A 23,452-nucleotide genomic window follows, 5' to 3' on the forward strand; every position below is an offset into this window, starting at 1 on the left:
TTAATCAAAGGCAGATTTGGGGTTGGGGGGGGGGGGAGTTCTGAACTTACCCAGCTTTAATCTGCCAAGGAAGCTGGTGTCAGAGGTGGAGAGCATTGATGTGGGACCAGTCAAAGAAGGGGCAACCCTTTTGGCTGGGTCGAAATGAGGAGAGAAAACGACGTTGTGATGGTGGGTCCCAAAAAAAAGGTTCATGGTCAAAGGTGTGGGTGCATAGAGGAGGTGACTACTAGGCGCATCATGTGTGAATGTCGCCACCACCTGTACGAATCAGATTTGGTGGTTCTGGCCACAAGAGCTTGCAATCACACGTAGCTTTTATGAACACAATTTGTTGGAAGAGCAGGGGAAAATGTTAACAGGAATAAAAACACGTGCTCACAATTTGTAAAGGAGCGTGGGAAAATGTTACAAGAATAAACCGCACACAATTTATAAGAGCGTGGTAAAATATTGAACAATACACAATTAATAAAAGCTATGCATGTCCAGACCAACCAAATCAGATTCTTTTCTCAACACTACTCCACACTAGGTGCTGACACTGCTGTGCTACACATACTGCTTCTTTTACTTCAGGAAGCAGGCGTGCTGTGTAAAAGGAGTAATCGATCTCAGTTTCCTTCTGTTCTGCATGAACAAGCAAGCCGGTTTGCAGAGGCGAGTTGTGTATGCAGCAATAATTCGGCTTTTCGGTGTAAAAAGGGCTAGAGATGTCCAAACGTCAATCCAGGTAAAAGCAACAACATATTGGTGTTACAGCAGAATCTAAAACCTTCTCAACACTCACCATCGTCAGCATCTGTGTCATTCGTGCCATTCACCTCTGCAGAGGGCTGGGAAACTGGCTCCTTTGAGGAGTCCGCTCCATTGTCCTCTTTGCCCGGTTCCTTGGTGGTCATGCCTTCGCTGCCACTCAAACCATTGAGCACAGTCTCTCCTGTTGCCAGTGCTGGGTCCTGCCCCATCTCAGAATGTGGGACGATGGTGTGAGCCGGCTGCACAGTGGTGTGTTCTTCACCAGGCTTCTGATCTTCCTCCAAGTCAGTGTCACTGTGGTAATGCAGTGATGCTGACTGAAGGTTGGAGTGGGAGGTATTCTCGGCTTCGTCATCACTGGAAGAAAGTCATCGATTGAAAACGTACTCAATGATAAAGCAGAGAGTTGTTCACATTAGAGGCCTGTCAGTGCATTGTACCTGGGATATCTCTGCAAGTTCCATCCATTTGAACGAATGGATCACCCTTCCAGACAACACCAATTAACCAATCAGGGCTTCGCGGTTAGCGAGGCACTACTACAGTGCCAGTGACCCGGGTTCGAATCTGATGCTGTCTGTCAGGAGTTTGTATGTTATCCCCATAACCTGCATGGAATTCTCCGAGCCCTCAAGTTTTCTCAAAAAACATATGGGGGCATATAGATTTGTGCATATATGGCACAGACATATGGGCCAGAAGGGCCCAAATAAAAGAATTAAATTGTTAAATTACTCTGTCTTACCAATATTTGCCCGAAAAAGGTTGCCCTCATATACCTATTTTTTTTAAGTAGACCTGCTGACCCTTTCAGGCATCCATCCACAATTGCTTGCGTTTCCAAGGCCACAAGGCAAAGGGGAAGAAATAGGTGATTCAGCCCATCGACTCTGCCTCGCCATTTCGACATGAGCTGATCCAGTTTCCCACTCAGCCCCAGTGCCCGGCCTTCTCCCCGTAACCCTGGCAAAACAAGAACCTATCAATCTTGGTCTTAAATGCATGCAACACCCCGGCCTCCCCAACCGCCTGCGGCAACAAATTCTACAGATTTACCACCCTCTGGCTGAAGAAATTCCTCCCACACCTTGGTTCTAAGCGGTCACCCTTCAATCCTGACGTTGTCCTAGACTCTCCCACCATGGGATAAATAACCTTTCTACATCTACTCTGTCCGCACCTTTCAACATTCAACATGTTACAAAGAGATTCTCCAACCCCCACTCTCATTCTCCTAAATTCCAACAAATGTAGGCCGACCTGTCAAATGTTCCTCATATAACCTTTTCATTCCCGCAATCATTCTAATGAACCTCCTTTGAACCCTCTCTAACATCAGCACATTTTTTCTGAAATGAGGAGCACCAACCTGCTCACAAATACTCAGTGAGGTTTTACAGTGCCCTTTAAAGCCACATCTCATCTCTGCTTTTATAGTCCTCATTTAAGAAAACATCTGCTGACATTTGCATGGGTTCAGAGGTTTACAACGATAATTCCAGAAATGAAAGCGTTATCATCTGGTGACTGTTTGACAGCTCTTGGCCTGTTCTCAGTGGAATTTGGGAGAACAAGGGGGCATCTCATTGAAAAAGGTCATGGCCAGACTAGGCTGTTTCTCATGGTGGGAAAAAAAAATCAAAGACAAGAGGTCACAACTTCAGGATCAAGGGCATCCAATTCGAGGTGCAGAGAAATTTTTTCAGCTCGAAGATGATGGGCCTGTGGAATTTGTTGCTACAGGCTGTTGTGAAGGCCAGGTCATTGGGTGTATCTCAGGCAGTGAGTGATAAGTTCTTGATTAGCCAGGGCATCAAAGGTTATGGGGAGAAGGCCGGGCAGTGGGGCTGAGTGAGAAAATGGATCAGCTCATGATTGAACGGTGGGGCAGACTCGATGGACTGAATGGCCCGTTTCTGCTCCTATGTCTTCTGGTCAGGCAGCATTTGTAGAAAGCAAAAGGCAGCTGACATTTCAGGCCCGAGCCCTTCTTCAGAAGGATCAAGCACTGGCACTGATAAAATGAGATGGAAAAGGTGGGCTTGGGGAAGGAGCGCAAGCTAGCAAATGATTGGTGAGTGCAGGTGGTTTGAAATGTCGCGAGTGTGTCAGTGAGAGGTAGAATCCATGACCGTTGATGGGAATGTGGAGAATAAAATGGGATCAGTGTTTGATGGCAACCATGAAGAATGCCTTTCCCTTCTCTGAAGCGACTTGGTATCGATGGGTCCACAAATCTATGGCAGATGCCATCTCACTGGCTCTACACAAAGCCATAGACTGTGAAGATGAATAGATCAGAATGCTCTTTATTGACTACAATTCGGCATTTAACATCATCCACCCCTCAAAATTGATCAGGAAACTCCAAGTCCTGGGACTAGACAACCAACTGTGTAATTTGGATATTTCACAGACCACAATCAGTTAGAATTAGTAAGAACACCTCTTCCACCATCTCTATCAGTACCAGAGCACCACAGAGCTGCGTTCTTTGCCTTCTGCTCATCTCACTTTACGCCTATGACGGTGTGGTTCAGTATGACAATAACACAATTTACAAATGCACTGATGATACCGCATTTGTGAGTTTTGCAAAAAAGAGGCGATTGAAAACTTGGTCAAATGGGGCACCGAAAACCTCACACTCAATATCACCAAAACCAAGGAGCTGATTGTTGACTTCAGGAAGGGGAAACCAGGAGGAGTCACGTGATGGAGTAGTGGCCGGACGGTGAACTCCAGCCCTCTCCAGAAAAGTCGGGAAAAACGAGAGAAAATACAAAGGCACAGAAATACAAGTTAAAGAAAAGTGAATATAAAGGTGGAAAGAAGATGGAGACAAAAGGAGAAAAATCAAAATCAACGGAAAGAAGAGAGGAAGAGAAGACAACGGAGGAAAAAGGTGAAGGCCTTACCTGTCCGAAGAGGCCCGCTGTGGAGAGAAGACCCCACTACCTCAGGTCGGTAGAAAGAGAACTACAACAATGGCTCACAGAGCCGAGTAAAAGTGCGCAACCGCGCATGCGCGACTCCTCGCGCATGCGCGATGCGCATACAAAAAAACACACCGACGGGAGGGGGGACCAGCTGGGGAGTCGATCTCCACAGCCGGCAACGACAGCTGCAGAACACCTGCAGCAAGAAGACACCACAGAAGACAATGGAAACAAGAAAGAAGAGGAGGAAAGGGCAGCAAAGAAACAACAGATGGTCAACCTAGAGGAAGAAGAAGAGGAAGAGGAAGAGTACAGGGAAATAGAAGAAGAAAAGATAGGCAAGGTAAAGGAGGTACTTGCTCTTGTTAGAGGATACATGGAGTCATTTAAAGAATGGCAAACACAGGAATTCAATGATTTAAGAAGAAGAATAAACAACACAGAAAAGAAAATAAATAAAATGGATATGACCTTAACAGAAATGGGGAAAAAAATGGACAAGATGGAAGAACGGGCAATAGCAGCAGAAATGGAGGTAGAAGACTTAAAAAAGAAATTGGAGGAATCTAATAAAAAAACTAAAGAGACACAAGAATTACTAGCCCAAAAAATAGATATAATGGAAAATTATAACAGAAGAAACAACATAAAGATAGTGGGCCTTAAGGAAGATGTAGAAGGCAAGAATATGAGGGAGTTTATAAAAGAATGGATCCCTAAGGCCCTAGGATGTCCAGAACTACAGCAAGAAATGGAAATAGAAAGGGCACATAGAGCATTGGCCCCTAAACCACAACCACAACAAAAACCAAGATCTATTGTAGTAAAATTCCTAAGATATACTACAAGAGAAAAGGTGCTGGAGAAGACAATAGAAAAAGTAAGAGAGGGCAACAAACCACTGGAGTATAAAGGGCAAAAAATCTTCATTTATCCAGATATAAGCTTTGAACTCCTAAAGAAGAGAAAAGAGTTCAATGCAGCAAAAGCGATTTTATGGAAGAAAGGATATAAATTTACACTGAAGCATCCTGCGGTATTGAAAATATTTATTCCAGGACAACAAAACAGACTATTCTCGGATCCAGAAGAAGCACGAAAATTTGCAGAACAATTACAAAAATAGACTGAGGGATGAAGACGGGTAATGAGAGCAAAAATTATCACGATTGATATGTATGTGGGTAAAGACAAAAATAGACTGAGGGATGAAGACGGGTAAGGAGGGTAAAAATGACCACGATTGATATGTATGCGGGTAAAGAGGTATAAGAGTGAATAGAGACAACGGGCATATGTGAAAGTATCTGTAATTAGAGGAAAACATAGAAAGTATAGACAAGAATTAATAAGGGAAGGTAATGGAATAGAGAGAATAAGGAGGGAACTAAAAGAGTGACCTTTGTGACATATAAAAAACGAAATCTTTTCTGGGGGGGGCTGGGTGGGGGGAAAAGAGCGGTCACTGCAAAATCAGTTGACGCTTGCGAGTGGATTCGCAAATCCAAATGGAGAGGGGAGATGTGGTTGTCCGACAAGGGATAAAGGGCAACTCAGGAGGGGAAGGGGAGATTGGGGATAAAGAAGATAGAAATAGGAGAATAAGGAAAATGTTGGATGTTGTAGGAATGTTGTCTGGTAAAGAGTTGAAAATAAGAAAACAGAAATGGAAAAGGAGGAAAGGTAATGATGGAAAAACGGAAAGAGAAGATAAACAAAATATAAAATGGCTACGCTGAACTATATGACTCTAAATATTAATGGAATACATAACCAAATTAAAAGGAAGAAACTACTAAATTTACTGAAAAAGGAAAAAATAGATATAGCATTTGTCCAAGAAACACATTTAACTGAATTGGAGCACAAGAAATTAAAGAGAGATTGGGTAGGACATGTAACAGCAGCATCGTATAATTCAAAAGCAAGAGGAGTGGCTATATTAATTAGCAAAAATGTGCCATTTAAAATAGAAGAGGAAATAATAGATCCAGCAGGGAGATATGTTATGATAAAATGTCAGATATATTCAGAGCTTTGGAATCTACTTAATATATATTCACCTAACGAAGAAGATCAAAAGTTTATGCAAGATATCTTTTTGAAGGTAGCTAATACGCAAGGGAACATACTAATAGGAGGGGATTTCAATCTGAATTTGGATCCAAATATGGATAAAACGGGGAAAAAAATTAACAGGAAGAACAAAGTAACCAAATTTATAATTAAATCAATGCAAGAAATGAAACTTGTGGACATATGGAGGAAACAAAACCCAAAAGAAAAGGAATACTCATACTACTCGACTAGACATAAAACATACTCAAGGATAGACCTATTCCTGTTATCAGCCCACATACAAGGGAGAGTTAGGAAAACGGAATATAAAGCTAGACTATTATCGGACCACTCACCCCTGTTATTGGCAATAGAGCTAGAAGACATCCCTCCAAGAATGTATAGATGGAGATTAAACCCCATGCTACTTAAAAGACAGGATTTTAGAGAATTTATTGAAAAACAATTAAAAATGTACTTTGAAGTAAATACGGAATCAGTGGAAGATAAGTTTATACTATGGGACGCAATGAAAGCATTCATTAGAGGGCAAATAATAAGTTATGCAACCAAGATGAAGAAGGACTATAATCAGGAAACAGAGCAGTTGGAAAGGGAAATAATAAACATAGAAAAAAAATTAGCAATAAAGGAAGATACAACCAAAAGAAGAGAATTGGCGGATAAAAAAATAAAATATGAAACATTACAAACATATAAGGTGGAGAAGAATATAATGAAGACAAAACAGAAATATTATGAACTAGGGGAAAAAACACACAAAATCCTAGCATGGCAGCTTAAGACAGAGCAAACTAAGAAAACGGTATTGGCAATAAGGAAAAAAGACAAACAAATTACATATAATCCAAAAGAAATTAAGGAAAACTTCAGAGAATTCTATGAACAATTATACCGAACCGAAAACGAAGGGAAAGAAGGGAAAATAGATGAATTTTTGACTAAAATTGAACTACCAAAACTACAAATAGAGGAACAAAATAAATTAACAGAACCATTTGGAACAGTAGAAATACAAGAGATAATAAAAAATTTACCAAATAATAAGACACCAGGAGAGGATGGACTCCCAATAGAATTCTACAAAACATTTAAAGACCTAATAATACCGCCCCTCCTGGATGTAATCAACCAGATTGATGAGACACAAAACTTACCAGATTCATGTAAAACAGCAATAATTACAGTGATACTAAAACAAGGGAAAGATCCACTCTCACCAGCGTCATATAGACCAATATCTTTGCTAAACACAGATTATAAGATAATAGCTAAACTATTAGCGAACAGATTAGCAGAACAGGTACCGAAAATGGTAAATTTAGACCAAACTGGATTTATCAAAAAAAGACGCACAACAGACAATATTTGTAAATTTATTAACTTAATTCATGCAGTAGAAGGAAATAAAGCACCGGCAGTAGCAGTTGCTTTAGACGCAGAGAAGGCCTTCGACAGAGTAGAATGGAATTACTTGTTCAAAGTATTGCAAAAATTCAGTTTACCGGAGAAGTATATTAATTGGATTAAAGCATTATATAAGGGACCGTTAGCGAAAGTGACAGTAAATGGACATGTATCAAAGCAATTTAACTTAAGCAGGTCAACGCGGCAGGGATGCCCACTATCACCATTATTGTTTGCGCTAGCTATAGAACCACTAGCAGAATCGATAAGAAGAGATAATAATATAAAAGGAATAAAAATAAAAGACAGGGAATATAAAATCAGTCTGTTTGCGGATGATGTGATAGTGTACTTAACAGAACCAGAACTATCAATAAAAGAACTATATAAGAAATTGAAGGAATATGGAGAAGTGTCGGGATACAAGATAAACGTAAATAAAAGTGAAGCAATGCCTATGAATAACGCGGATTTCTCAAAATTTAAGGAGGAATCCCCATTCAGATGGCAAACGCAGGCAATAAGATACCTAGGTGTGCAAATAAACAAAAATCTAGGCCAATTATATAAACTCAATTACAATCCACTAATGAAAAAACTACAGGACGATTTAGAGCATTGGAAAGAGCTACCACTAACACTGATAGGAAGGATAAACTGTATTAAAATGAACATTTTTCCAAGGATACTATACTTATTTCAGGCATTGCCAATACAACTGACAGAAAAATTCTTCAAAGAGTTAAAGAAAATAATAAGGAGATTTTTATGGAGAGGGGGGAAACCGAGGATAGCACTAGACAAATTAACAGAATGGTATAAACAAGGAGGCTTACAATTGCCAAACTTCAAAAATTATTATAGAGCCGCACAATTAAGGTACCTATCAGATTTTTATCAAACAAGGGAAAAACCAGACTGGACGAGACTAGAATTAGATAAAATAGGGGAAAAGATACCTGAACACATATTATATAAATGGGACGAAAAATTGGTACAACATAGAACTTCTCCAGTATTACACCATCTCCTCAATATATGGAAGAAGATACATGTAGAAAGAAATAAAATAAATTACCAAATACCAAAACTAATATTGACGCAAAATAAGCTACTCCCTTTTACAATAGACAACCTTGCCTTTAGAAAATGGGAAAAAAAAGGGATTAAAAGAATAGAAAATTGTTTTTCAGGAAGTAGATTCTTATCCTTTGAACAAATGAGAGATAAGTACAATATAACGGGAGATACAGCGCTGGCATATTACCAACTGAGATCCTACTTGAAAGATAAATTAGGAAGCAACTTGAGTTTACCAGAGGGAAGTAACCTTGAATATGTGATTACAGATACAATGTTAATCAAAAGATTTATAAAAAATATGTATATTAAACTGCAAGAAAAGGAAAATGAGGAAACAAATGGTAAAACTAAACAAAAATGGGAACAAGATTTAAATATAAAGATAAAAAAGGAAACATGGGAGAAGTTATGCTCTGGAACGATGAGAAATACAATAAATACGAGGCTGCGTATGATACAATATAATTGGTTACACAGACTATACATTACACCGCAAAAGTTAAATAAATGGGACCCAACAGTATCTGATAGATGTTTTCGATGTAAAAAAGAAAGGGGAACAACAATTCATGCAATCTGGACATGTGAGAGAGTAGAAAAATTTTGGGATGATCTCAATCAGATATTAAATAAAATAACAGAAAACAATATACCAAAGAATCCAGAGATCTTTCTCCTAAGTAACATAAAAAATAAAGAATTTGGAATTGACTTGGAGGATGCACAAAAAAGATTTGTTAAGATAGCCCTAGCTGTAGCAAAAAAATGTATTATGTCAACCTGGAAATTGGAAGATAATTTGAAAATACAACAATGGTATATAGAAATGAATAAATGTATTCCATTAGAAAAAATAACATATAGTTTAAGAAATAATATTGAAATATTCGAACAAGTATGGGAGCCTTACATTAAATACAATAGCGAAAACCTACCGGGAACAAACATTACCTAAGTTGATGGAAGGAGAAGAGAAGAAAAAAATGGACTCAGTAGAATTTCTGGTGTATTTTTGTTGAATGACAACATTGTCTAACTGAATTAATGCAACCTAGATTGGATAACTAAAATGGATGAGAGGGGGGAGGGATGGGGGGGTGGCTTGGGAGGGGGGAGGGAGAAAAAGTCACTGTAAATGTGTGGAAAAGAAAAAGTGTATATCATGGCTATTGTGATTTATGGTGTGAAAAATAAAAAATAAAAATAAAAAAAAAAATAAAAAAAAAAAGGAAGGGGAAACCAGAGCTGTGCGATCCAGTGATCACTGGGGGAAATCAGAGGTGGAGAGGGTGAGCAAATTTAAGTTCTTCGGAGTCACTAGCACAGAGGATCTTTCCTGGACCCAGGACACTAATGGCATCGTGAAGAAAGCAAGTTAGCGCCTTGACGTTCCTCAGAAGTTTGCGGAGATTTGGTATTACATCAGAAACTGCGTAGTGATAGTGTGCTGACTGGCTGCATCATGTTCTGGTATGGAAACACTGGAGGGTGAAAGCCCTGCAAAAGGTAGTGGACACAGCCCAGAACATCATAGGTAAAACCCTCCCCACCATTGAGAGCATCAACTCTGCCATCGGAGAGCAGCAGCAATCATCAAAGATTCACACCACCCAGCACGTGCTCTGTTCTCACTGCTGCCATCTGGAAAGAGGTATCGGTGCCACAAGACTCACACCACCAGGAACAGCTGCTCCCCCTCCACCATCAGACTCCTCAACGACAAACTCAATCAGAGACTCATTTAAGGACTCTGACTTGTGCACTTTATTGCTTTTAACCTCTCCGTACTGCAATTTATTTGCATTTCTTTATTTGTTTACGTGTGTGGCGTTTTTTTTGCACTGCCATTTAAGTGGTAATTCTGCCTTGCCCGCAGGAAGAAGAATCTCAGGGTTGTATGTGATATCATGTATGCACTCTGACAATAAATTTGAAAATCTGAAAATCTTTGTGGAAAATATGCTGTCCTGATTACGCCTCAGAAACACTAGTATCCAGAAAGACAGACACCTACACAAAGGGCAGCACAGTTACCACAATGCTGTTACAGCGCTCAAATCCAGCACTATTTGTAGGGAGTTTGTACATTCTCCCCATGTCTGCTCTGGTTTCCTCCCCATCCTTCAAAATGTACTGGGGGTTTCAAGTCAATCGGAGCCGCACTGGCTTGTGGGCCAAAAGGGCTCGTTACTGACCTGAATGTCTAGATTTTTTCAAATGGCAAACCTAGCCAAGTCATCACGGGCACTGACCTACCATCCACTGGAAACGTCGACATAGGATGCTACCTCAAGAAGGCAGCCACCTAAAGGATCTCTTCACATGCTACAACCTCTTTCAGATAGAAGGTAATCGAAACTTGAAGGCCAGCAACTCCAGTTTCAAAAACACATTTGATCTAACATCTACAGTAAAATCCCCATTATCCAGAATTCAAGCAATCAGCAAAAACAAATTGCGGAAATAGGTTGTTTTTTTTAAAAAACAAAGTTTAAAATTGCCGCCCCCCTCACAGTTAGTTCACCAATCACATAATATAGTCTCAAGCAACCGCCAAATACACATCCAGCATGTACCAATCTCCATCATTGCAAGGTACCAGGGGTTTAACTGTACAAGGATCTTGAACCTTTCTGTACTACCCTAACCCCAAACTATTCCAGGCCTGCACTTTTATTTTGCACTAACTGCAACTATGAAAATATAGTTACGTATGTATGGGGGGGGAGGGGGAGGCGGTGTTTAACTGGGGTATTTGGGCAGTATGGGCCCATGGGCTGGGAGGGCCTATTACCGCACTGTATGTCTGAATTGAAATTGTTAGAAATTAAACATTATTGTTTCTTTTTCAGTGTCCTGACGTCCTGCAGAAATTTAATTTATACTATTGATATTAGTGTGTCTTGCCCATATGGCAAGAATGCATTCTGTGCACCTGTACATGACAATAAAGTTCTCATAGCGAGTCCTGTTGGCACGTTGATAGATTTAGTCATGAAGTTTCAGCTTCTGGCTCTGTGAGGTTTCTTCTGCTCAACTATCTTCATAAATCTTTGAATTATTTCCAATTTATTCGCCTCACATTGTTTCCCAGTACGTTCAGTGAAAAAAACGGAAGTCGACAGACGCCGTGATTGGAATACAGATGCACAGAGGAGCTCAGGTGGTCTCGCAGCATCCACTAGAGGTAAAGCTGCATAACCATTTTAGGCCTGAGCCCCTCTTCAACATACAAGCAAAAGGAAAACAGGCGTCTTGAATAAAGACTGGGGAGGGCGGGGGGCGAGGAGGGGGGGGGGCAGGAGGGGGGGGGGGCAGGAGGGGGGGGGCAGGAGGGGGGGGCAGGAGGGGGGGGCAGGAGGGGGGGGCAGGAGGGGGGGAAGGAGGGGGGAAGGAGGGGGGGGAAGGAGGGGGGGGGAAGGAGGGGGGGGAAGGAGGGGGGGGAAGGAGGGGGGGGAAGGAGGGGGGGGAAGGAGGGGGGGGAAGGAGGGGGGGGAAGGAGGGGGGGGAAGGAGGGGGGGAAGGAGGGGGGGGAAGGAGGGGGGGGGAAGGAGGGGGGGGAGGAGGGGGGGGGGAGGAGGGGGGGGGGAGGAGGGGGGGAAGGAGGGGGGGGAAGGAGGGGGGGGAAGGAGGGGGGGGAAGGAGGGGGGGGAAGGAGGGGGGGAAGGAGGGGGGGGAAGGAGGGGGGGAAGGAGGGGGGGGAAGGAGGGGGGGAAGGAGGGGGGGGAAGGAGGGGGGGGAAGGAGGGGGGGAAGGAGGGGGGGGAAGGATGGGGGGGAAGGAGGGGGGGAAGGAGGGGGGGAAGGAGGGGGGGGAAGGAGGGGGGGGAAGGAGGGGGGGGAAGGAAGGGGGGGGAAGGAGGGGGGGGAAGGAGGGGGGGGAAGGAGGGGGGGGAAGGAGGGGGGGGAAGGAGGGGGGGGAAGGAGGGGGGGGAAGGAGGGGGGGGAAGGAGGGGGGGAAGGAAGGAGGGGGGGGAAGGAGGGGGGGAAGGAGGGGGGGGAAGGAGGGGGGGGAAGGAGGGGGGGGAAGGAGGGGGGGGAAGGAGGGGGGGGAAGGAGGGGGGGGAAGGAGGGGGGGGAAGGAGGGGGGGAAGGAGGGGGGGGAAGGAGGGGGGGAAGGAGGGGGGGAAGGAGGGGGGGAAGGAGGGGGGGAAGGAGGGGGGGGAGGAGGGGGGGAAGGAGGGGGGGAAGGAGGGGGGGAAGGAGGGGGGGAAGGAGGGGGGAAGGAGGGGGGGAAGGAGGGGGGGAAGGAGGGGGGAAGGAGGGGGGGAAGGAGGGGGGGAAGGAGGGGGGGAAGGAGGGGGGGAAGGAGGGGGAAGGAGGGGGGGAAGAGGGGGGAAGGAGGGGGGGAAGGAGGGGGGGAAGGAGGGGGGGAAGGAGGGGGGGAAGGAGGGGGGGAAGGAGGGGGGGGAAGGAGGGGGGGAAGGAGGGGGGGAAGGAGGGGGGGAAGGAGGGGGGGAAGGAGGGGGGGGAAGGAGGGGGGAAGGAGGGGGGGAAGGAGGGGGGGAAGGAGGGGGGGGGAAGGAGGGGGGGAAGGAGGGGGGGGAAGGAGGGGGGGGAAGGAGGGGGGGGAAGGAGGGGGGAAGGAGGGGGGGGAAGGAGGGGGGGAAGGAGGGGGGGGAAGGAGGGGGGGGAAGGAGGGGGGGGAAGGAGGGGGGGAAGGAGGGGGGGGAAGGAGGGGGGGGAAGGAGGGGGGGAGGAGGGGGGGAGGAGGGGGGGAAGGAGGGGGGGAGGAGGGGGGGGAAGGAGGGGGGGAAGGAGGGGGGGAAGGAGGGGGGAAGGAGGGGGGGAAGGAGGGGGGGAAGGAGGGGGGGAAGGAGGGGGGGAAGGAGGGGGGGAAGGAGGGGGGGAAGGAGGGGGGGAAGGAGGGGGGGAAGGAGGGGGGAAGGAGGGGGGGAAGGAGGGGGGGAAGGAGGGGGGAAGGAGGGGGGAAGGAGGGGGGGAAGGAGGGGGGAAGGAGGGGGGGAAGGAGGGGGGGAAGGAGGGGGGAAGGAGGGGGGAAGGGAGGGGGGAAGGAGGGGGGGAAGGAGGGGGGGGAAGGAGGGTGGGGAAGGAGGGGGGGAAGGAGGTGGGGGAAGGAGGGGGGGAAGGAGGGGGGGAAGGAGGGGGGGGAAGGAGGGGGGGAAGGAGGGGGGGAAGGAGGGGGGGAAGGAGGGGGGGAAGGAGGGGGGGAAGGAGGGGGGGAGGAGGGGGGGGAAGGAGGGGGGGGAAGGAGGGGGGGGAAGGAGGGGGGGAAGGAGGGGGGGAAGGAGGGGGGGGAAGGAGGGGGGGAAGGAGGGGGGGAAGGAGGGGGGGGAAGGAGGGGGGGAAGGAGGGGGGGAAGGAGGGGGGGGAAGGAGGGGGGGGAAGGAGGGGGGGGAAGGAGGGGGGGAAGGAGGGGGGGAAGGAGGGGGGGGAAGGAGGGGGGGGAAGGAGGGGGGGGGAAGGAGGGGGGGAAGGAGGGGGGGGGGAAGGAGGGGGGGAAGGAGGGGGGGGAAGGAGGGGGGGGAAGGAGGGGGGGGAAGGCGGGGGGGGAAGGAGGGGGGGAAGGAGGGGGGGAAGGAGGGGGGGAAGGGGGTGGGAAGGAGGGGGGGAAGGAGGGGGGGGAAGGAGGGGGGGAAGGAGGGGGGAAGGAGGGGGGAAGGAGGGGGGAAGGAGGGGGGGAAGGAGGGGGGGAAGGAGGGGGGGAAGGAGGGGGGAAGGAGGGGGGGAAGGAGGGGGGGAAGGAGGGGGGGAAGGAGGGGGGGAAGGAGGGGGGGGAAGGAGGGGGGGGAAGGAGGGGGGGGAAGGAGGGGGGGAAGGAGGGGGGGAAGGAGGGGGGGGAAGGAGGGGGGAAGGAGGGGGGGAAGGAGGGGGGGAAGGAGGGGGGGAAGGAGGGGGGGAAGGAGGGGGGAAGGAGGGGGGGAAGGAGGGGGGGAAGGAGGGGGGAAGGAGGGGGGGAAGGAGGGGGGGAAGGAGGGGGGGAAGGAGGGGGGAAGGAGGGGGGGAAGGAGGGGGGGGAGGAGTTCCAGGCCACTGAACAAAAGATGTTAATTGGATACGATAAGAGAAAAGGAGAGAACAGATTTTCGTAAAAACACAAAGAAAATGCTGGAGGATGTTTTGGGTCTGAGAACCTTCTTCAAGGTAAAAGCAAAAGAGCAGGCAGGTGTCTGAATAAAGACTAGGGAGAAAGGGGAAGAATGCGAGGGGAAGGAACCCAGACCAACAGACTAAAGGTGTTCATTGGTGACGTTAAGAGGAAGGTAACAATTGATTTTGCCTCTGTTAAAGGAGACAGAGGGAAAGGGGAGAGGGAAGGTACAGAACTAGAGGAAAAGAGAGAGTGGGATGAATATAGGGGGAATTTTTTTTTGGGGGGGGGGGTAAAAACAATCAATGATTTCTCTTTCCTTTCCCACATGCCCAAAATATCCCTTCTTTGAAATTAATGAATCATACCTTTCAGGGACAACATTAGCTGATGGAGTTTGAAGGACTGAAATGCTTGCAGCTTGGGAAGTGAAAGCTCCTAGAAATTAGAAAAGGGAGGTAAACTTCTCATTACCAACTCCAGTCGTTTATTGTCATCTGATTACACAAGTACAACCTGATGAGACAGTGTTCTCCACTCCTCGGCATGTTTGAACAGCCTCAAAAACAAGTCCCCAAGGAATGAACATAAAATAGAGAACGTTCCAGCACAGTAGAGGCCCTTTGGCTCATGCCATTGACCAACTCAACAATCTATACCTTCTCCACCTCACACCCAGAACCCTCTATTTTCTTACATCCATGTGCCTGTCTAAAAGTCCTTTAAATGTCCCTATTATAACCAGCCTCCACCACCACCCCCAGCAATGCATTCCAGGCACCCAACAATCTCTGTATTTAAAAAACCTACCCCAGATGTCTTGCTTAAACTTAACTTCCCTCATCGTAAACAGATGTCCTCTGCTATTTGCTACTGTCACCTCAGGAAACAGGTCCTGGCCGCCCACCCTATCTCTGCCTCTCATAATCTTGCAGATCTCTGCTGAGTTACCTCTCATTCTTCTTCACTCGAAAGAGAAAAGCCCCATATCTGCCAACCTCGCCTCAACGGACACGTTCTCCAAGTGAGGCAACACCCTGGTAAATCTCCTCTGCCCCCTCTCCAAAGCTTCCACATCTTTCCTTTAATGAAGGTTAAAAAGTTATAACTAAAGTGCAAAGGTGGCCCTTACACCCCAGGAGCTCTGCACGTAAAGATAAATTCTCTCAGTATTCGCTGGGAAAGCAGATAAATGTAGCCACTATCCCTGAGAAAATTACCTGCCATTTGAAGCTCCAATAACCATCAGCAGGGAGATCGTTTACAAAGAATGGCTACGTGAGCCCTTTTGCACCCAACTAAGAGGGAAGATGGGGCATTAAAATATAAAATACTACACCACAGTACAGGCCATTTGACCCTCGAAGACGTGCCGACTTACATATTCCTACCAAAATAAATACTAAAACCTTCCTCCCTCATTACCTTCCATTTTTCCTTTATCCTTGCACCTCTCTAAGAATTTCTACAAAGTACCTAATGCTTCAGCCTCCACCACACCTGACAAGGTCTTCCAGGCACCCACAACTCTCTTAGAAAAACTTACCCCTGATGTCTCCAATAAACTTTCCTCTCATCACTCTGTACAGTCGTCCGCTGGTGTTTGCTATTCCCACCCTGGGAAAAAGGTGCTGGCCGTCCACCTTATCTATGCCTCTCAGAATCTTGTAGACCTCAATTAATCCAGCTCTCATCCTTCTACGATCCAAAGAGGATCACTCTGTACAGATGTTACTCGACAGGGTTGTCCATTGTCACCAGCCCTATTTGCGTTGGTCATTGAATCGTTAGCTCAATTAATATGGCAAATTGAGCAGATACAAGGGATGAGAGTTTTGGATGAAGAGTATAAGATTAATTTATTTGCAGATGATGTTTTGATTTACTTAACAAATCCGGAACAATCTTTGCCGTATTTACGGGAATGTTTATTGCAGTATGGATCATTATCTGGGTATAAAGTTAATTGAGATAAAAGTTAAATTTTACCGGTAGGTGAAGGAGATTATTTAGTTTATAAAAATGTTATTAATTTGAAATGGACAGATAAAATTAAATATTTAGGAATAATTGTGAATACTGAGTATCAAGACTGGGGAGAAAGGGGGAAGGAACCCAGACCAACAGACTAAAGGTGTTCATTGGAGATGTTAAGAGGAAGGTAACAATTGATTTTGCCTCTGTGAAAGGAGACAGAGGGAAAAGGGGAACAATGTTCCATTGTTGAAAAAGATAAAAGCAGACTTAATTAAGTGGAAAGACCTTCTGTTAACTTTAATTGGCTGGGTTAATTATATTACAATGAATATTTTTCCACATATTCAATATTTGTTTCAATCAATATTGTGTTTTCTTACAAGGAACTTTTTTTTCATGATTTAAATAAAGCTACTAGGGAATTTTTATAGAAAGGTAAATTACCAAGGGTAGCATTAAATAAGCTTACTTGGAAGTATGCATTAGGTGGATTGCAATTACCTCATTTTCAGAATTATTATGAGGCAGCCCAACTTTGTGATTTGATGGATTTGGATCAATCTCCAAGTTGGGCTATAGTTGAGATGGCATGTATCTCTGAAACTGCAGTACATCAATTTATATTTTGGTGGAATATAGATTTATTACGGGAATATGAAGTGCCGATATTAAAACATCTATTGATGTTATGGACAAAAAAACACAAGACTATAGGATCAAAAGGTAAATTATCTATTTTAAATCCATTATATAATAATCAACTTATTCCTTTTTCATTGTTTAATAGTCATTTAAAGAATTGGGATTTTAAGGGTATAAAAATATTGCATGATTGTTTTGTAGAAGGTCAATTTCTCTCTTTTATTCAATTGAAAGAGCATTTTGATATTGCTGAAGTTTCTTTATTTGTTTATCATCAACTTAGGTCACTGGTTAAAAAAAAGTATGGTAGAGAGATGGTTTTACCTGTATTGTCGGAGTTTGAGTCTTTGATTTCTTCTATGCCTAAAAAGGGTTATATTTCTGTTATGTATCAAGTATTATAAGATAATATGGATAAGTCGGAATGGGAGAAATCTAAGTTTAAATGGGAAAATGATTTAACTTTTGTTTTTCCTGAAGATTACTGGATGGATATGTGTCATTATAATGTTCTTTGGCTTGGCTTCGCGGACGAAGATTTATGGAGGGGGTAAAAAGTCCACGTCAGCTGCAGGCTCGTTTGTGGCTTACAAGTCCGATGCGGGACAGGCAGACACGATTGCAGCGGTTGCAGGGGAAAATTGGTTGGTTGGGGTTGGGTGTTGGGTTTTTCCTCCTTTGCCTTTTGTCAGTGAGGTGGGCTCTGCGGTCTTCTTCAAAGGAGGTTGCTGCCCGCCAAACTGTGAGGCGCCAAGATGCAGGGTTTGAGGCGTTATCAGCCCACTGGCGGTGGTCAATGGGGCAGGCACCAAGAGATTTCTTTAGGCAGTCCTTGTACCTTTTCTTTGGTGCACCTCTGTCACGGTGTCCAGTGGAGAGCTCGCCATATAACACGATCTTGGGAAGGCGATGGTCCTCCATTCTGGAGACGTGACCCATCCAGCGCAGCTGGATCTTCAGCAGCGTGGACTCGATGCTGTCGACCTCTGCCATCTCGAGTACTTCGACGTTAGGGGTGTAACATCCAATGGATGTTGAGGATGGAGCGGAGACAACGCTGGTGGAAGCGTTCTAGGAGCCGTAGGTGGTGCCGGTAGAGGACCCATGATTCGGAGCCGAACAGGAGTATAATGTTACTAGATTGACAAATGCACGATATGGAATGGTTAATTATAATTTTTTGCATCAGTTATATTTAACTCCTGAGAAATTGAAAAAATATGGCCTTAGTAATTCAGATTCCTGTTTTAGATGTGGTACGTGTTTTGGAACTTTTTTTACATGCTGTTTGGTCTTGTATATATGTACAACCATTTTGGGAAGAAATTAAGTCAATTTTGGAAAAATTATATAAGATTAAGTTACCATTAGATCCATTTGTTTTTTTACTGGGTTATGTGATTCCTTGAAAGGGATTGGGGTTGGATAAATTTCAAATTGCATTTGTATATTTAGCGTTGTCCGTAGCTCAAAAATGTATAGCAAGTACATGGAAAGATAATACAGTGATTAATATAATGCGATGGTATAATGAAATGAAAGCTTGTATTCTTATGGATAAAATTACTTATGTTTTACATGATAATTATTCTTTTTTGTTAATAAGTGGTCATTATATTTGGAATATGTGCATTTAGAAGTACTTTGATTTATTTTATTCTTTTTGTTTTAAATTTTCTTTTAAATATATATTTCTTTTTATTTTCATATATAAATGTTGTTGTGAAGTGTATTTTGTATGTTTACCAATAATTTTTCAATAAATAAAATTTGAAAAAAAAACTGTACAGATGTCCTCTGTCCTCTGGTGTTTGTTATTCCCACCCTGGGAAAAAAGTGCTGGCCGTCCACCTTATCTATGCCTCTCAGAATCTTGCAGACTTCAATTAAGTCAGCTCTCATCCTTCTACAATCCAAAGAAGAAATCTCCAACTCTATTAACCTTGCCTCAAAAGACACATTTTCCAATCCTGGCAACATCCTAATAAATCTCCTCTGCACCCTCCACATCCTTCCAATAATGAGACGACCAGAAGCGAACGATACCCTAAGTGTAGTCTGACCAGAGATTTGTAGAGTTGCAAGGTGATCTCTTCACTCTTGAGCTCAATTCCCCCAATGAAGCCCAGCATCCCATAGGCCTTCTTAACTATCCTATCAACTTGCACAGCGACCTTGAGAGATGTATGGATTTGGACCCCAAGGTCCCCTTGTTGAGCATCTGACCATCCACCCTTCAGGTTTGACCTTCCAAAATGCATCACCTCACACATATCCAGATTGAACTCTATCTGCCCAACTCTGCGTCCTGTCTATATACGCTTATAACCTACGACAAGCTACAATGCTATCCACAATTCCTCCAAGCTTCATATCATCCGGAAACTTACTGACCCATCCTTCCACTTTATCTTGGTCATTTACAAAAAAAAAAATCACCAGAGCTGGGATCCCAGAACAGATCCCAGAGTTCCGCAGAAATAGGCCCTTCAACGAAAAGTGGAAGAAATGCAGACTTCAAGGAGGGCCTCAAGGAGCAAACTAGAGGGACGGCAATTGTTTTCATTAATGAAGTGGGTCACTGAAAAATAAAACAGTGGCGCTGCCAGAGCTGCCGTAATGACTGTACAGCCACTGGTGCGGACACAGCGCTTCCCGCAGGGTCCTACTGTCTGCCAAGTGTTTTTTTTTTAAATAAACCTCCTGCAACCGTGGAGGTTCGAGATGCCCAGGATGCGGTGCCTGTGCTGGGTAGCGTACCATGGGGGGTTTCAGACTACAGGAGAACACCGGAGCAGCAGAAATGGGAGAGCAGCCCCCAGACGAGAAGCTTGGGAGATGACCACGGCAGAGGGCCAGCAAGAGGCTCGAAGGCTGCAGGACCCACGTGGGGTGCTGGTGACTTGAGATCCAAGGACTCTCGCCAGTCTGTGGACTGCAGGAGACTGGCTCCTCGGAAACAGGTACCTGAACCAGGATTGGAGCAGGTGGTGAGGGCAATTAAGGGCTCCTGAAGAGCCTCAGACACAGAAGACTTTCCAGATCATATCAGATGGCTGGACCTGGAGTTCGGGTGGCTGATAGATTGAACAGGAACCTGTGCGGCTGCAGAAGCTGTAGGACCACTGGAGGTGAACCCAGGGACATTCAGTGTCTCTGAAGGGACTCCCTTTCATTTATTGTTGGAGTTGCTAATAGCGACTCTTTGTTTACCTTTATACAGCAGGTAAAAGTTGACATATTTCATGTATGCAGGTATACCCCGCTTTACAAATACTTGCCTCACGGACACGTCTCCTGAAACCCTCTGGGATCAGCTGAAAACGGCCATACTGCAAACCACTGAAGAGGTACTGGGCTTCTCCTCCAGGAAATACAAGAACTGGTTTGACAACAACAACCAGGAAATCCAGGAGCTGCTGGCAAGGAAGTGATCTGCCCACCAGGCTCACCTTGCAAAGCTGTCCTGGCCAGAGAAGAAACGAGCCTTCCGTCTCGCATGCAGCCATCTTCAGCGCAAACTCCGGGAGATCCAAAATGAGTGGTGGACTAGCCTGCCAAATGAACCCAGCTTAGCGCCGACATTGGCGACTTCAGGGGTTTTTATGAGACACTAAAGGCTGTGTACGGCCCCTCACCCCAAGTCCAAAGCCCTCTGCACAGCTCAGACGGCGAAGTCCTCCTCAGCGACAAGATCTCCATCCTCAATCAATGGTCAGAACACTTCCAATCTCTTTTCAGTGTCAACCGCTCAGTCCAAGAATCCACCCTGCTCCAGCTCCCTTAACAGCCCTGGAGTCTAGAGCTGGATTAGGTCTTTACCCAGGAAGAGACATATAAGGCAATTGAACAACTGAAAAGTGGCAAAGCAGCAGGTATGGATGGAATCCCCCCCAGATGTCTGGAAGGCTGGCAGCAAAACTTTGCATACCAAACTGCATGAGTTTTTCATGCTCTGCTGGGACCAAGGAAAGCTGCCTCAGGACCTTCGTGGTGCCATCATCATCACCCTGTACAAAAACAAAGGCGAGAAATCAGTCTGCTCAAACCACAGGGGAATCACACTGGTCTTCATTGCAGGCAAAATTTTCGCTAGGATTCTCCTTAATAGAATAATACCTAGTGTCGCCGAAAATGTCCTCCCAGAATCACAGTGTGGCTTTCGTGCAAACAGAGGAACTACTGACATGGTCTTTGCCCTCAGACAGCTCCAAGAAAAGTGCAGAGAACAAAACAAAGGACTCGACATCACCTTTGTTGACCTCACCAAAGCCTTCGACACCGTGAGCACAAAAGGCTTTGGCAAATTCTAGAGCACCTCGGATGCCCCCCCAAGTTCCTCAACATGGTTATCCAACTGCATGAAAACCAACAAGGTCGGGTCAGAAACAGGAATGAACTCTCCGAACCCTTTTCCATTGACAACGGCGTGAAGCAAGGCTGCGTCCTCGCACAAACCCTCTTTACTATCTTCTTCAGCACGATGCTGAAATAAGCCATGAAAGACCTCAATAATGAAGACGCTGTTTACATCCGGTACCGCACGGATGGCAGTCTCTTCAATCTGAGGCGCCTGCAAGCTCACACCAACACACAAGAGAAACTTGTCCATGAACTACTCTTTGCAGACGATGCCGCTTTAGTTGTCCATTCAGAGCCAGCTCTCCAACGCATGACGTCTTGTTTTGCAGAAACTGCCAAAATGTTTGGCCTGGAAGTCAGCCTGAAGAAAACTGAGGTCCTCCATCAGCCAGCTCCCCACCATGACTACCAGCCCCCCCACATCTCCATCGGGCACACAGAACTCAAAAACAGTTTACCTACCAGTCAACCAGTTTACCTACCTCGGCTGCACCATTTCATCTGATGCAAGGATCGACAATGAGATAGACAACAGACTCGCCAAGGCAAATAGCACCTTTGGAAGACTACACAAAAGAGAAAAACAACCACCTGAAGAAACACACAAAGATCAGCGTGTACAGAGCCGTTGTCATACCCACGCTCCTGTTCGGCTCCGAATCATGGGTCCTCTACCGGCATCACCTACGGCTCCAAGAATGCTTCCATCAGTGCTGTCTCCGCACCATCCTCAACATTCATTGGAGTGACTTCATCACCAACATCGAAGTACTCGAGCTGGCAGAGTCCGCAAGCATCGAATCCACGCTGCTGAAGACCCAACTGCGCTGGGTGGGTCACATCTCCAGAATGGAGGACGACTGCCTTCCCAAGATCGTGTTATATGGCGAGCTCTTCACAGGCCACCGAGACAGAGGTGCACCAAAGTAAAGGTACAAGGACTGCTTAAAAAAATCTCTTGGTGCCTGCCACAATAACCACCGCCAGTGGGCTGATATTGCCTCCAATCGTGCATCTTGGCGCCTCACAGTTCGGCGGGCAGCAACCACCTTTGAAGAAGACCGCAGAGCCCACCTCACTGACAAAAGACAATGGAGGAAAACCCAACACCCAACCCCAACCAACCAATTTTCCCTTGCAACCGTGCCTGCCTGTCCAGCATCGGACTTGTCAGTCACCAACGAGCCTGCAGCAGACGTGGACATACCCCTCCTTAAATCTTCGTCCACGAAGCCAAGCCAAAGAGAGAGACAAATACTTGCTTTATGCATGCGAATTTGATGGAACGCTATCCAAAATAAATTTGAATGGGTTTTTGCTTTCACAAAAATAGCATTCAATAGTGTTAAAATCCTCTTTGCTTTACACCATTTTGGCTTACGGAATGTTTCATAGGAATGCTCTACTTTTGTAAAGTGAGGTATACATTTTTTATATCAATTGGCGAGAATAAAAAAATCTCGAATCGTGAAGAATAACATCTGCTTACGAGACTCCTTCCACGGTGTGTCATCATCTTCTGAATCTTTCACGTAGACGTTAGCCTGGACCAACTTCTCTGGCAGCCTGCGCTTGTAGGACGGGGTGGGTGACAATATCAGCGAATTATCTGCCCATTCCAAGTCTTTGCCTGCTGACTCAGGGATTGGGTGACTCTCCACCCGATACTCCATACTGGCTCGGGACTGGGGAAGCATGGATTCAGAGTCGGTGTCCGAGCCGGACTCAATGCCTTGGGCTTCAGGAGGTAGTACCAGGTACTGACAGGCAACATCGCCGAAGAGGAAAACGTCGCCATCGTTGATCTGGTACCGGATGTGGGGCTTAAGTATGACGCTCTTCCGCCGGGTTTTGTTCAGGCTGTTGCAATCATGAATCACGTGGGTATCCCCTTCGACGTCAATCACTGCATGTTTCTTGGAAACAGATTGCACCGGGATACAGATGTCGCAGTTCTCATTCCTGCCAATCACATTCAGACCTCCGTAGATGGTAAAATCTGTCAAAACAAAGGGAACAAATTAGTTTTATCCAGAAACAAAAGCACGAACCTTGCTTGTCCCAAATCTATTCCTTTACCTTGCTCCTGGAAATGCTGAAGTATGGTAAAATAAGGAAAAGTGACCAAGTCATACTGTATGAACATTGAATAT

General features: G+C 45.8%; 1 protein-coding gene across 8 annotated transcripts in view; it reads right to left on the reverse strand.

The window, feature by feature from the left end:
* mdc1 (mediator of DNA damage checkpoint 1) overlaps positions 1-23,452 on the reverse strand; it is a 74,198-nt gene that overhangs the window by 49,533 nt on the left and 1,213 nt on the right. For 7 of the 8 annotated variants that reach the window (XR_011351914.1, XR_011351915.1, XR_011351913.1 and 4 more), the window contains exons 2-4: positions 22,789-23,298; positions 14,687-14,756; positions 791-1,116 (exon numbers count right to left, since the gene is read on the reverse strand). Coding sequence is in view for 5 of the 8 variants with exons in the window: in XM_069919524.1 (XP_069775625.1) it covers positions 791-1,116; positions 14,687-14,756; positions 22,789-23,298 (906 nt within the window). In the remaining 3 variants the exon portion in view is untranslated. The remainder of the gene's footprint in view (positions 1-790; positions 1,117-14,686; positions 14,757-22,788; positions 23,299-23,452) is intronic. The other variant, XM_069919526.1, reaches the window with a different exon arrangement.

The sequence above is a fragment of the Narcine bancroftii genome, chromosome 2, assembly GCF_036971445.1.
Source record: "Narcine bancroftii isolate sNarBan1 chromosome 2, sNarBan1.hap1, whole genome shotgun sequence".
In the NCBI taxonomy this organism is placed as follows: domain Eukaryota; kingdom Metazoa; phylum Chordata; class Chondrichthyes; order Torpediniformes; family Narcinidae; genus Narcine; species Narcine bancroftii.